General features: G+C 42.5%; 1 protein-coding gene across 1 annotated transcript in view; it reads right to left on the bottom strand.

The window, feature by feature from the left end:
- ARHGEF26 (Rho guanine nucleotide exchange factor 26) overlaps nucleotides 1-13,051 on the bottom strand; it is a 117,978-nt gene that overhangs the window by 90,633 nt on the left and 14,294 nt on the right. The window contains exons 4-5 of the mRNA XM_065410870.1: nucleotides 4,736-4,792; nucleotides 2,068-2,228 (exon numbers count right to left, since the gene is read on the bottom strand). Coding sequence (XP_065266942.1) covers nucleotides 2,068-2,228; nucleotides 4,736-4,792 — 218 coding nt within the window. The remainder of the gene's footprint in view (nucleotides 1-2,067; nucleotides 2,229-4,735; nucleotides 4,793-13,051) is intronic.

Here is a 13,051-nt window from a genome sequence, read left to right as displayed (position 1 = left end):
CTTTAAAAAAGGAAGGAATATGGTCAGATTATTTCTGCAAAAAGGTTTCCTGTTAGAAGAGACTTCAAGAATTGAAAATGACATTTGATATCCCACAAATGAAGAATCTAAGTCCCTGATTCTGCAAACTTTATGTGCTTAACTTTATACACTGCAAATAGTTCAGTGAAGTCAGTGGGGAAGCCATATGAAACAAATCTCAAAGGACAGCAGGTAGGAATAGTATTCAAAAATCTTCTTCTATTCCCTTCAAATGCTATGACCTTCCAGGGATAGAAAGAGGTCTTTTTTCTCTTATCACTTCATACCAGTATAATATCAGGCAGTGATTAGTTGTAAAGGAATACTAGAGCCCAAGTTATAATTCTGAGCTTCTACAATGGAAGATTAAGGGCCTAATCCTGAGAGGTGCTAAGAATCTTCAACTCCCACTGAAGTTAACAGGAGCTGAAGGCACTCAGCATCTTATAGGTTTGGGCCCTAAATGGGAGTTTAATTGTTATTTAAAGCAGTATCTTTCTTGCAGAATGTTTTTCCCTCTTCTTATACTGTTCATTCTATCACAGTACTTTGCTCTTTAGTATCATGTTATTTCCTTCAAATTTATTGAAAAAATAAATACAAAATAAAGTTTTAAAACTGATCTCCAGTATTTGCATTTAATGTTAATTTCCAGAAAGCTGTAGCTGGATAGAAAAATATTTATAATATAGCTGGACATCGATTTGGTAAAAAGAATTAGACAGAAAGAGTCAAAACTCCAAAAACTTGTCTGGATGAAAACCAGATTTGAGGATATGGTGCATGTACAGAAATAAAAAAAGTGAAAAGAGAGTGATAGAAATTCTACACTTTATTCAGAAGAGCCTACTTGATTTCAGAGCTTTAGGTACAAAAGGAAAGAGTAATTATATTGAATTTCAAGTTGTATAATGAGGCTAATTTACCTGTAGCATACTGATTTTCAAATTCTGACCCACAATACATGCCCCAAACCCATGTAAACAATGCAAAAAAGAAAATGTATTGTTTAATAGAAAAAAGAAAGAGATAGCTATGCATTCATTTCCAACTCCATAGTACACTGTTTTGTCAATCTTCTTGGCAACCTCAAAACACAAAGGGACTAATTTGGTACTGATTTCATTTCACTCCATGCAGGACTGGGATTAATAAGGACGAAATTTGGACCAAGAACTAAAGAATGAACAAACAAACAAAAAATCTCCCTCCTCCTCAACCCAAACACACATATTTGTATGTGTTCTATATAAGCAAGATAAACATGGAAGTCATTTCTGCAGCACCTCTTCAATTCACGGAAAAAGAATCATTGAAATATTTTTCTGCTGTTTTGGTTTGACTTAATTACACTCATGATATTTCTTATTTCACATTTCTAAGTACTTCAAAAGTTTTATCTCCTTTTTAAAAAACAAGAATGTTTATTTAATGCCTTAAAATATTCAAGAAGATTAACCCCCGTTTTGACATCTTCCCAAAATGATTTCCATTAAGTTTTAATGTATTATTTAGTAGCTCATTTTTCCTCTTGGCACAGAGTTATAGTAAGGCAACAATAAATCTGTTGCTAATAACTGGTGACATACCATAACTCGACAACACCTATTATGGAATCCATCTTCTCAAACGTATTTTGTTGTTTTTAAACAATGAACAACTTCATTTCCTTGTCAATCATTAAAAAGGTAACTGAAGTACCACAATTTTAGGCTTTAGTTATTGTATTTTACTTATTCTGAACTGCTGCAAAATGTATTTTACTATTTTAAAATATAACGGGACCATCTATCATCTGAATGCATTAGTCTTTTTTTCTTTTTAAAGCATAAAATGTCAACCTTTTGTATTTGTCATTGGAGACCATTTGGTTTTAATGAAAAATAGATTTGTTTTTTTCTTTCTATTATTACAAAAATCAAGTAAAGATGCTTCCTACTAAAGTAATGAAATATAGTGCACATAGTAATTTATTTCTGCTGGTAACAACCACTCTCAGAATTTCATGAAAATAAAAAAGGGTTTTGTCCTTTACAATACACTTACTTTTTGCTCGCTTCACAGACATCAGCAATATTGGAGAAAAGATGGTGGTTTTCTGTTTTGGTCATTGTTAAACTCAGTTCTTTGGAATTTTTAAACATCCGGATCAGAATCTCCAAGCTCAGCAAGTATGAATGTTCAGATGATATTACTTCAAATATAGCCTGCACGGTAGGAAAAACAGACTTACAATCAACTGTTTTGTTTTGGATGAGTTATGGTATAAATTACAACAGAAGAATTTATCATCCAGACTAAGTTTGCCAATACAAGTTTAAAATTTTGTGACTGCTGTTACTTTTAGATGTAAAATGCCAAAAAAAGAAAGATAAGATGCAGCCTTTTCAAATCTGACTAATAGACAAAGGGTATGTCTATACTGCAAGGCTGGCCTTACCATGAGGGCGCCTCAGGTGCCAGACTGTGGGGGGATGTCCCCTCCCCACAGCTAGCCATTCTCAGTTCTCTCCACAAGATACCTGTATAGCCAGCAGACTCAGAACAAAAAGGAATGTGACCAGGAACGTATCAGGAGCCATATAACAGCTGCATTAAACAGCATGATCCTTGTAAAAGTGCATGTCTTAGTACAGGGAGATGTATAAAGTTAATGACACTTAAAACAACATTATATCCCAGACTGATGTATCCCTCCACCCCAGAGGTCTACAGAACATAGCCAGATGCTAGCCGGCCTATGGCAGTTGGTCAGCTATACTTATATGGCTGATGTAGGGGGCAAAGGGTGTCTGAACACAGCATTCTGGCCATTTTCCTTTGCTCACCACATGTATTTCTAACTTCACCCTGGCTACATTGCGTTTTCTCCAGCTGCACTCACCAGGACAAGATTCGCCTAAAGAGAGCTGCAGAGTTCCATGACTAATTTGTTCTGATCTGTGCATTTTTGTACATAGGGGAACACACGAGCCTAGCCTTCACTGTATTATTGAGGAGCTTCTTTGTTTCTGATCTTTATGAGAGCCCTCATTGACTTCGTCCAGTTTGAGCATTGCAAGGCCATACTAGTGTGTTTGAAAGTCAGAACTAAAGCCAATTTGCTATTAATATCTGCTATGTGATGACTGCAAGTGCAAACAAGTTTTGGTATAATACCACTTTATACCCAAAACACTTAGCATGACAGACAGAACAAATCAAGATAATCTTAGGCTCACATATGCAGTAATAACAGTAAACAGAAATGGAGAGAGAAAGATTGAGATCATATTTACCAATTACTACTTTATAGTCAACTTAGGAGATTTTCTATGAAAAAAAGTCTGAAAGACTTGATTTGCATTGCATCAGCATGAGCAGATGTCTGTATCACAATAGATAATGAGTGCTTCATGAAAATATTAACAAACAGGCGTGAACTGCAGTTTTATGTAGTTTGCAGAAGTACATGAATTCAAGATTAAAACGATGATAGTTTGAAGGGAAGTGAATGTATTAAAAAGTATTACTATTTAGAGCATCATAATTATAGAAGTATTTCCTTTGGACACAATATACACAAAGACTTAGCATATTAACTTTAATCACAGTTATAAGTGGTGCCTCAGTTTAAAATCTTGTTCCTGTTAAACCCCACCCAACAGCAGCAAACAAATAAATTTTTCCAAAGTTTCCATATTGATAGTGTGTTACAGAAATTTACCTAACAAATAGGCTTTTAAGTTTTAACTATACACACAATGAGAATGGTGTACAAAACACCAACTGCTGGCATAGCTGCATCCTATGATCACTTCTTTTCCATTCCTGTAAAAGCTGCCTCTACTGAAACACTAGCACTAAACCACAAAAACCTGAGGCTTGCAAGACATCTTTTGGCTAAATCTAAAGGCTTTAAACCTGAAAGGCACAAAGGACTTGCTCTCTCTGAGGAAGTATATGTAGATCTGACTTCAGGGAAGCTGGAGTGATGGCTCCTGAGGAATTCAAAGGGATGAAAAGGAGGCCCCTCTCCCAGGCCCAAAAGTGAAAAAAAAAACAGAGGGTGTAGCACAAGTGTCCACTAAGATGACAACAGGCAGAAGGAGAATCTCTGGCTTGTTCAGTGACGTGTCATGTCTCTTGGGATTCTCCTCATCCATAAATAATGAAATACATTAAAATCCTCCAAAGAGCAGACAAGAAATCTAAGGGGACGGAGGAGTTGCAGAGAAGGAGACTGTTATAAATCTTGTGTACACAATCTAGAGATAATGGCCTATATTCTCTGCTAGAGGGTGGAAGGGATAACACACAAGGCGCTAGCTGCAGCTCTGATTCTGGAGCTGGTTCCATGCTTGCCCCAGCATAGTGCAGAGGAGCTGACTGGCTATGACCTCTAGGGAATCATCCATCAGCTAGAGTTCACTGGAGTACAGCCTGCCTCAACCACACCACCAAGAGCGCACAGGGGTCATCCCAGCTACCAAGCTGGAGATTCACATGCTAGAGAGATCCAGTTGGTTTCACTGTCTCTTGGTGATGACAAAGGAGTCACAGTGAGGGAGAAAATCCAGCTCAGTTTATAGGGCAGCAGAGAATGGAACTAGGATGCAACTAAAGTTGTCCCCCTTATGGACAGGTACATAAAGGAAGTGCACAAAATATCAAATCAGGCATGCTGTATATTACTAAATAATCAACAATTAAAAATTTATTACTTAAAGAATACCTCTTGCCTCTTTCTTTCCTCCTGACTGATTGTCTGAGACAGTCCATTCTTTTTCACCTAAAAGACAATTTTTAATATTTAATATCCTTATGGAAAACAGTTTCTTTTACATTATACAATATCCAAGTAAACAAGGATTCAAGTTTTGTGCTAAAAATTAAGTTGCAGATTTTGCACACACAAGTATTTGAGCATGCAGATGTTTATTTTTAAAATTAAATTACTTAACTTGCATACACACAAAACATACCTGAATGCAACTTCTGAGGCCTACTTGAAAATTTGTCCCTAAATATTTTCTCTCTCACTCCATGACTTTTTTTAGAGAGATTGTTCATTGACTAAAATTTGATGCTGGAGGAGCCCTATACATATCATATGGTAAAGAACCCAACATCACAAATTCACTTGAAGTGGATATTAAATTTATAATTTCGCCTGGTCTCACCTTTCCCACTCCTCCCCATCCTGCTCCCCAGTCACTCAGTCTCAACTCCTGCCTATCCCCTCTAATTCTGTCTCCCAGCCCCAGCATCCCCCACTACATTCTACCCTTCACAGCCCCATCACAACCCTTTTAAGCTCTGCACCATCCATTCTCCCTCCTCCCTTCAGTCTCTTTCATAGCCCACCAGTCTAATCTAAAGTTAAATCATCATCATCATCAACTTTTTCTTTCTCTACCTCCCCCTCTGAAATTATATGTAGAAAAGACGTAGGGGTGAAATGACATACAAGGTGCTGAAAGTCAGAGAGGAAGGTGGAATATCATTGGAATGGGGATGATATAACAAACAGTGATGTGCTTTTGTGCTGCATATATGCAATTTGGGTTCGTTATTTTAATAAGATAATGCATATTTGAATATGCAAACTGGGATATTTCATATCTGCAGTTTGCGTGCAAATTTCCAGGCTTTAGCATGAACCCACCTCTGAAAAATCAAGCCACATCTAATTAGATGTCTAAATACAGACTAAGAAACGTGACTTTAGTCAGCAAAGTTTGAAAACGTGGGCCTATATGAATATCTAATTTTTTTCACAAGTAAAACATTTCAATAACCCCTTTTAAAAAACAAACAAAACAAATCCGATTTAAACCTGGTGTTTATCAATAAAAACGTCAACCTTCCATATTAAGGCATCATAGACAGTCTCACCAATCGTGCTACTATGAGCTAAACTTTGGGAATCATTAGAACAGGGGTTCTCAAACTTCATTGCACCGTGACCCCCTTCTGACAACAAATATTACTACATGACCCCACAGTTTGAAAACCGCTGCATTAGAAGAAACTGAAAATGCAGGACACTATGTGAGAGTGCAGAATATTGAATGTTTATTTTTATGATCTAATAGTAAACAATTCCTTGCTATTAGTAATCTGATTTCAGCTTGGGTTAACTAAGGCCTGGTCTACACTAGGCGTTTATGTCGAATTTAGCGCCGTTACATCGAATTAACCCTGCACCCGTCCACACCACGAGGCTATTTAGTTCGACATAGAGGCCTCTTGAAGTCGACTTCTGTACTCCTCCCCAACGAGGGGAGTAGCGCTAAATTCGACATGGCCATATCGAATTAGGCTTGGTGTGGATGGAAATCGACGCTAATAGCTCCGGGAGCTATCCCGCAGTGCACCACTCTGTTGACGCTCTGGACAGCAGTCCGAGCTCGGATGCTCTGACCAGCCACACAGGAAAAGCCCCGGGAAAATTTGAATTCCTTTTCCTGCCTGGGCAGTTTGAATCTCATTTCCTGTTTGGACATCGTGGCGAGCTCAGCAGCACTGGCAACGATGCAGAGCTCTCCAGCAGAGATGGCCGTGCAATCCCAGAATAGAAAGAGGGCCCCAGCATGGACTGATCGGGAAGTCTTGGATCTCATCGCTGTGTGGGGCGATGAGTCCGTGCTTTCCGAGCTGCGCTCCAAAAGACGGAACGCAAAGATCTATGAGAAGATCTCTAAAGCCATGGCAGAGAGAGGATACAGCCGGGATGCAACGCAGTGCCGCGTGAAAATCAAGGAGCTGAGACAAGGCTACCAGAAGACCAAAGAGGCAAACAGACGATCCGGATCCCAGCCCCACACATCCCGTTTCTACGAGGCACTGCATTCCATCCTAGGTGCGGCCGCCACCACTACCCCACCACTGACCGTGGACTCTGAGGATGGGATATTGTCCACGGCCGCTTCCTCGGACATGTTAGTGGACGGGGAAGATGAGGAAGGAGATGAGGAGGACGAGGCAGTCGACAGCGCTTACCAAGCTGATTTCCCCGACAGCCAGGATCTCTTCATCACCCTTACAGAGATCCCCTACCAACCCTCCCCAGCATTTAACCCGGACACAGATTCAGGGGAAGGATCAAGTGGTAAGTGCTTTAAACATCTAAACATTTATTTTTAACAAAACTGGAATATTAAGAATAAGAACAATGTGTGCTTCATGATTTCTTTACCCTGGGCGCTTAAGTATTCAGTTCCAACTATTTTAAAAAAATCTAACAGTGTCCGGTTGTGCATGATTCTGCTGCCCAAGCTGCTCCACTCTTTAGTCCCTGCCACTGCAGCTATATGAAAATCCGGTCTATATGTCCGGGGATAGAGCAATAATCCTCCACGGACATCTCGACGAAGCTCTCCTGCAGGTAATGGGAAAGCCTGTTCATCAGGTTCCTGGGGAGAGCGGCCTTACTGGGTCCTCCGAAGTAGGAGACGTTCCCGCGCCAGGAGACAAGCAAGTACTCCGGGATCATTGCCTTGCACAGCATGGCGGCATAGGGCCCTGGTCTTTGCAGGCTTTCCCAAAGCATCCTTTCCTTCTCGCTGTCCGAGATCCTCAGGATAGTTATGTCACTCATGATGACCTGCTTTGAATTAGGTAGGGGACTGTTAGTATTGGGACTGCTTGCAAGTTCCTTTACAGAACTGTAACCGCTGGTTTACAGCCACACGGTGGAGGCGGGAGAGGGGCAGCATACAGGGATCTTTCCCTGGGACATCCGCGAGGGGGTGGGACAGGGCCAGAGTTCATGCTTGGCCGATTGCTGGCAGCAGAGACTGGCATTGCTTTCAATGTGAAAGGAGGCCAGTGGTACTACTAAAGTTTTAAGCAGCCACAAGTCTACGGCTTACCATGTTTGCCTGCTACAGAGATTACAGTGTCCTGCCACGCTTCCCAGATCGGCAGTGCAAAACCCCAGGCACTGAAGGCGAGGTCCGAAAATTTGACCTTGTCCTGAGTGCGCATGTGATAGGTGTGGTGCATGGTCTTGTTCACAGAGAAAAACTATGTTCTTTGTTCACAACTACATTTATGTTTCGGAGGAATTCACTACCTTTGTAAGCTTCTCCATCTCCCCTTGAGACGGCCAAAGGCACACTCCACCACCATTCTGCACTTGCTCAAATGGTAGTTGAAAAGTTCTTTTTCTGAGTCCAGGGCGCCAGTATAGGGCTTCATGAGCCAGGGCATTAGCGGGTATGCAGGGTCCCCGAGGATCACTGTGGGCATCTCCACATCCCCAAGACTTATTTTGTGCTCCGGGAAGTAAAGACCTTCCTGCAGCCGTCTAAAGAGACCAGAGTTCCTGAAGACGCGAGCGTCATGAACCTTGCCCGGCCATCCGACGTTGATGTTTGTAAAACGTCCCCTATGGTCCACCAGTGCTTGCAGCACCATTGAAAAGTAGCCCTTTCGGTTGATGTACTGGCTGGACTAGTGGTCCGGTCCCAGGATAGGGATGTGAGTTCCATCTATAGCCCCACCGCAGTTTGGGAATCCCATCGCGGCGAAGCCATCTATGATGACCTCCACGTTTCCCAGGGTCACTACCTTTGAGAGCAGTACCTTAACGATTGCGTTGGCTACTTGCATCACAACAACCCCCACGGTAGATTTGCCCACGCCAAACATCCCCAAGAGTTATTTTGTGGTCCGGGAAGTAAAGACCTTCCTGCAGCCGTCTAAACAGACCAGAGTTCCTGAAGACGCGAGCGTCATGAACCTTGCCCGGCCATCCGACGTTGATGTTTGTAAAACGTCCCCTATGGTCCACCAGTGCTTGCAGCACCATTGAAAAGTAGCCCTTTCTGTTAATGTACTGGCTGGCCTGGTGCTCCGGTCCCAGGATAGGGATGTGAGTTCCATCTATAGCCCCACCGCAGTTTGGGAATCCCATCGCGGCGAAGCCATCTATGATGACCTCCACGTTTCCCAGGGTCACTACCTTTGAGAGCAGTACCTTAACGATTGCGTTGGCTACTTGCATCACAACAACCCCCACGGTAGATTTGCCCACGCCAAACTGGTTCGCGACAGACCGGTAGCTGTCCGGCGTTGCAAGCTTCCAGAGGGCTATGGCCACTCACTTCTGGACAGTCAGGGCTGCTCGCATCCGGGTGTCATTCCGCTTCAGGGCAGGGGACAGCAACTCACAAAGTTCAAGGAAAGTCCCCTTCCGCATGCGAAAGTTTCGCAGCCACTGGGATTCATCCCAGACCTGCAGCACTATGCGGTCCCACCAGTCCGTGCTTGTTTCCCGTGCCCAGAATCGCCGTTCCACAACATCCACATGACCCATTGTCGCCGTGATGTCCTCGGCGCTGGGTCCCGTGCTTTCTGACAGGCCTGTGCTACTCTCAGACTTCAGGCCCTCACCGCGGTGCCGTAGCCTCCTCGCCTGGTTTATCTGCATCTGCCTCTGGGAAAGGTGGATGATAACCTGCGAGGCGTTGACAAGGGCCACAACTGCAGCGATGGTCGCAGCGGGATCCATGCTCGCAGTGCTGTGGCGTCCGCGCTGTCAGTGACCGGAAAAGTGCGCGAACTGATTTCCCGCCGGCGCTTTCAGGGAGGGAGGGCGGGCGGTAGTGACGGACGGATGACGACAAGTACCCAAAAGCACCCTCGACCCTTTTTTTTTACCCAGAAGGCATTGGCGGCTCGACCCAGAATTCCAATGGGCAGCGGGGACTGCGGGATCTGTGGGATAGCTGCCCACAGTGCACCGCTTCCAATGTCGACGCTTTCCCCGTTAGTGTGGACTCACAAAGTCGAATTACTGTCCTTAATGTGGACACACACGTTCGACTTTGCAATATCGATTCTACATTTTCGATTTAAGAGAAATCGAACTACCCTCGTAGTGTAGACATACCCTTAGTTAATAGATCATTTCCCCCCGGTTCTCGCGATGCAGGAAATATCTAAACAGAGACAGAAATATACACACTCATGGTATTGCCTGCTATAAACCTGGGTAAATATGCACCTAAATGGCTCTCTTTGTTTCTTCTATTACTTCCTTGATAATGGGTCATAGTATTTACTTCACCATAGAGGCAGCCTATGGAATTTCGAAAGTATTCTAGACTTACTGCCAATAGCTACATTCAGCCAGTGACTCAACTTGTTTTCATATGTACGCATGCTGGCCATAAATTTCAGAGAGTAAACTTGGTCCTAAGAGATCTTTGGTACAAATTATCTAAAAAATGAAGGACTGGAAAAAAAAAATCAGATTTTATTCAAAATCCTGAGAAATAATAATGAATCAATTTCAGATATAGGTAAGATAATGAACTCAATTTAGAAAACAAAATGGAAAATTAATCTTTTCAGTTCCTCTGCAATGAAAGCATAAATTTAAAATGGGGGGAAAACCCTTGAGATTGGATTAGGTGAGACTGGACTGGAAGTCACAGTGAGTTTCAGTCCCAGTTCTGGCACTGACTCCTTGCCTGTGCATGCAAATTACTTCACCTTTCTCTGTGTCTCAGTTCCTCTGTCTGCAACGTGGGCATAATGATACTCTTCCTTCCAAAGGAAGAGAGCTGGTTAATGAATTTGGAACTAAATGCTTCTCTGGGCCAGGATCCATATACAGAGACGAGGAATCTCAGGAGAGAACGGACAGGGTTGGGTTTTTTTGCATGCTGCTATCTCAGGGAGTGGAAGAAGTAAGCAGAGAGTCTGAAAGTATTACTATGTGTGGACAACACTCTGCCACTGTCTTCTGGAGAAAGACACGGAGGAAGGCTGGAACATGGAAGAAAGGAAACCAAATTTCTGTAGGAGGACTACTGTGACGATAATGGGGGGGGGGGGCAGATGCAATTCTGAGGGACAAAGGGAAAACCAGGTCTGATCATGTGTCCAGATTTTGTGGGGCTCATAATGACTGTGGTTTGGAGCAAGGGATCAGATATTGGGAGGGAAACACTACTGGGACCAGACAAGAATTAGGTGTATAAACAGTGTGGGATGAGGTTGGAGAGGAGGATGTTATTCCAATGCTCTGAAGTGTAAATTCCTCCAGCCTCAAGACTTGAACTTATAACCTTCTTCCATAAACTGTACTGACCCCCAATGCCAGCATGTAGCTAGTGGCTGGGTCCAACTGGGACCTCCTCTTTTCCTGCTAGGCATGCTCCCTGTCAGCCATCTGCACCTGGGGACTCATGGCTGGGTCCTGGGGCTGGCAAGGAAGGTCAACAGAGTGCACTCCAAACACTACCCACAGTTTCCTGTACCTCCACAGAAACAATCTGCTCTTAGTATTTGTAAAAGTCTGTGAAGATGAAAAGTGTTTTATACGTGTTCGTTATTATAAAGGGCTGTAGCTGAATGTTTCCCTCAACGAGCAGCTGGGGATCTGCTGTGAACAGGAGAGCGCGCTATGCCTTACTAGTGACATGGAATGTGTAGGCTTTTTATTTTAATTAGCAACCATAAAGTGAATAAAACAAATCACTAGGAAAGGTTGGGCCACTTTTCTTTTCTTTTCTTTTTTTTTTGATGCTGTTGAATATTTGCTAAAAATGTGCAGAGGCAGGAAGTACCTATGAACGTTTACAAGAGATCGCTATAATTCAGGGGTTCTCAAACTGGGGGTTGGGACCCCTCAGGGGGTCGCACGGTTATTACATGGGGGGTCGCGAGCTGTCACCCTCCACCTCAAACCCCGCTTTCCCTCCAGCATTTATAATGGTGTTAAATATATAAAAAAATATTTTTAATTTATAAGGAGGGGGTCGCACTCAGAGGCTCGCTATGTGAAAGGGGTCACCAGTACAAAAGTTTTAGAGCCACTACTATAATTCCTGTTAATACAAGTGACTAAGTTTCCAGTGATGGTGCTACAGCATTTTCTGCATTAATTTTTCAAAATTTGCAGTTTTGTGTTATAATTATTTTGCTAAATATGGGTATATGAACACAAAGATAATTCCTCTTGTTGGCAAGTGGTTCAGTCCTGTGCACACAGAAGTCAATGGCAGAACTTCTCTGAATTCAGTGGGAGCAGGGCAGGGACCAAAATGAGTGCAGAACTACTTTCTGTGCTCTCAGAAGGACAATACAATTTCCACTTTGCAATGAGGCAGGGATGCTTTGGCAACAATAGGCTGAAAGCGATGGGACCACTGAGACACTAACTAGTGATCCAATTGGCTGGCAGTCTCGTGGGTTGGCATACCCATACAATTGTCCAGCTCACATTCTAGCACCATTCCAGTTTCTGCTTCACTGCATCTGCTGGAGAAGGTGTTTTAGGCTGTGCAGTAGTCTGGGAGCAGGACTTCCCCAGGTCATAGTCAGTTAAGAAACACAGGAATAGCCCAACTGGATCAGATCTGAGATCCATCTAGTCTACTGTCTTATCTCTAACAGGGGCCAGTATCAAATGCATCATAGGAAGGTATAAGAACCCTGCAGTAAGTAAATGTGGGATGTCTACCCCAGACATTAGGCCTCATCCTGTTCTCCTAGTAGTTAAAGGTTGGCTCAAACCCTGAAGCATGAGGTTTAATATCTCTTCCAACATTTTTATCTTGAAAACAAATCTGGATATTCTTTATATCCATATAAATTAATCTTATGATGTTTTTGGCCTCAATGATTTCCTGTAGCAAGCCAAAATATGTATTTCCTTTTATCAATTTTGAATTAGCTACCTTTTAATTTCATTGAATGTCTCCTTGTTCTGATATAATGAAACAGGGAAATCGGAAGTTCCTGATCTACCTTCTTTATATCATTCATTATTTTATATACTTGTATCATGTCTCCTCTCATTAGTCTGCTTTCTAGAGTAAGCAATCACAGTCTTTTCAATCTCTTTTTTCCATGTCCCTGATCATTTCTTGTTGCCCTTCTCTGAACCTCTCTAATTCTGCAATATCTTTTTCTGCAAAAATCTAGCTTATGGGTAGAAGAGCGAGCAGAGTGATTAACAGTAAAAGGGCTGTAGCCTTAGGCAAAATAGTTAAGTGATCAAATAACTGAATGAGGAAAATATTGGAAAGTA

Source organism: Emys orbicularis, chromosome 9 (genome assembly GCF_028017835.1).
Source record: "Emys orbicularis isolate rEmyOrb1 chromosome 9, rEmyOrb1.hap1, whole genome shotgun sequence".
NCBI classification, from domain to species: domain Eukaryota; kingdom Metazoa; phylum Chordata; order Testudines; family Emydidae; genus Emys; species Emys orbicularis.
This window is presented reverse-complemented; position numbering and strand designations above follow the sequence as displayed.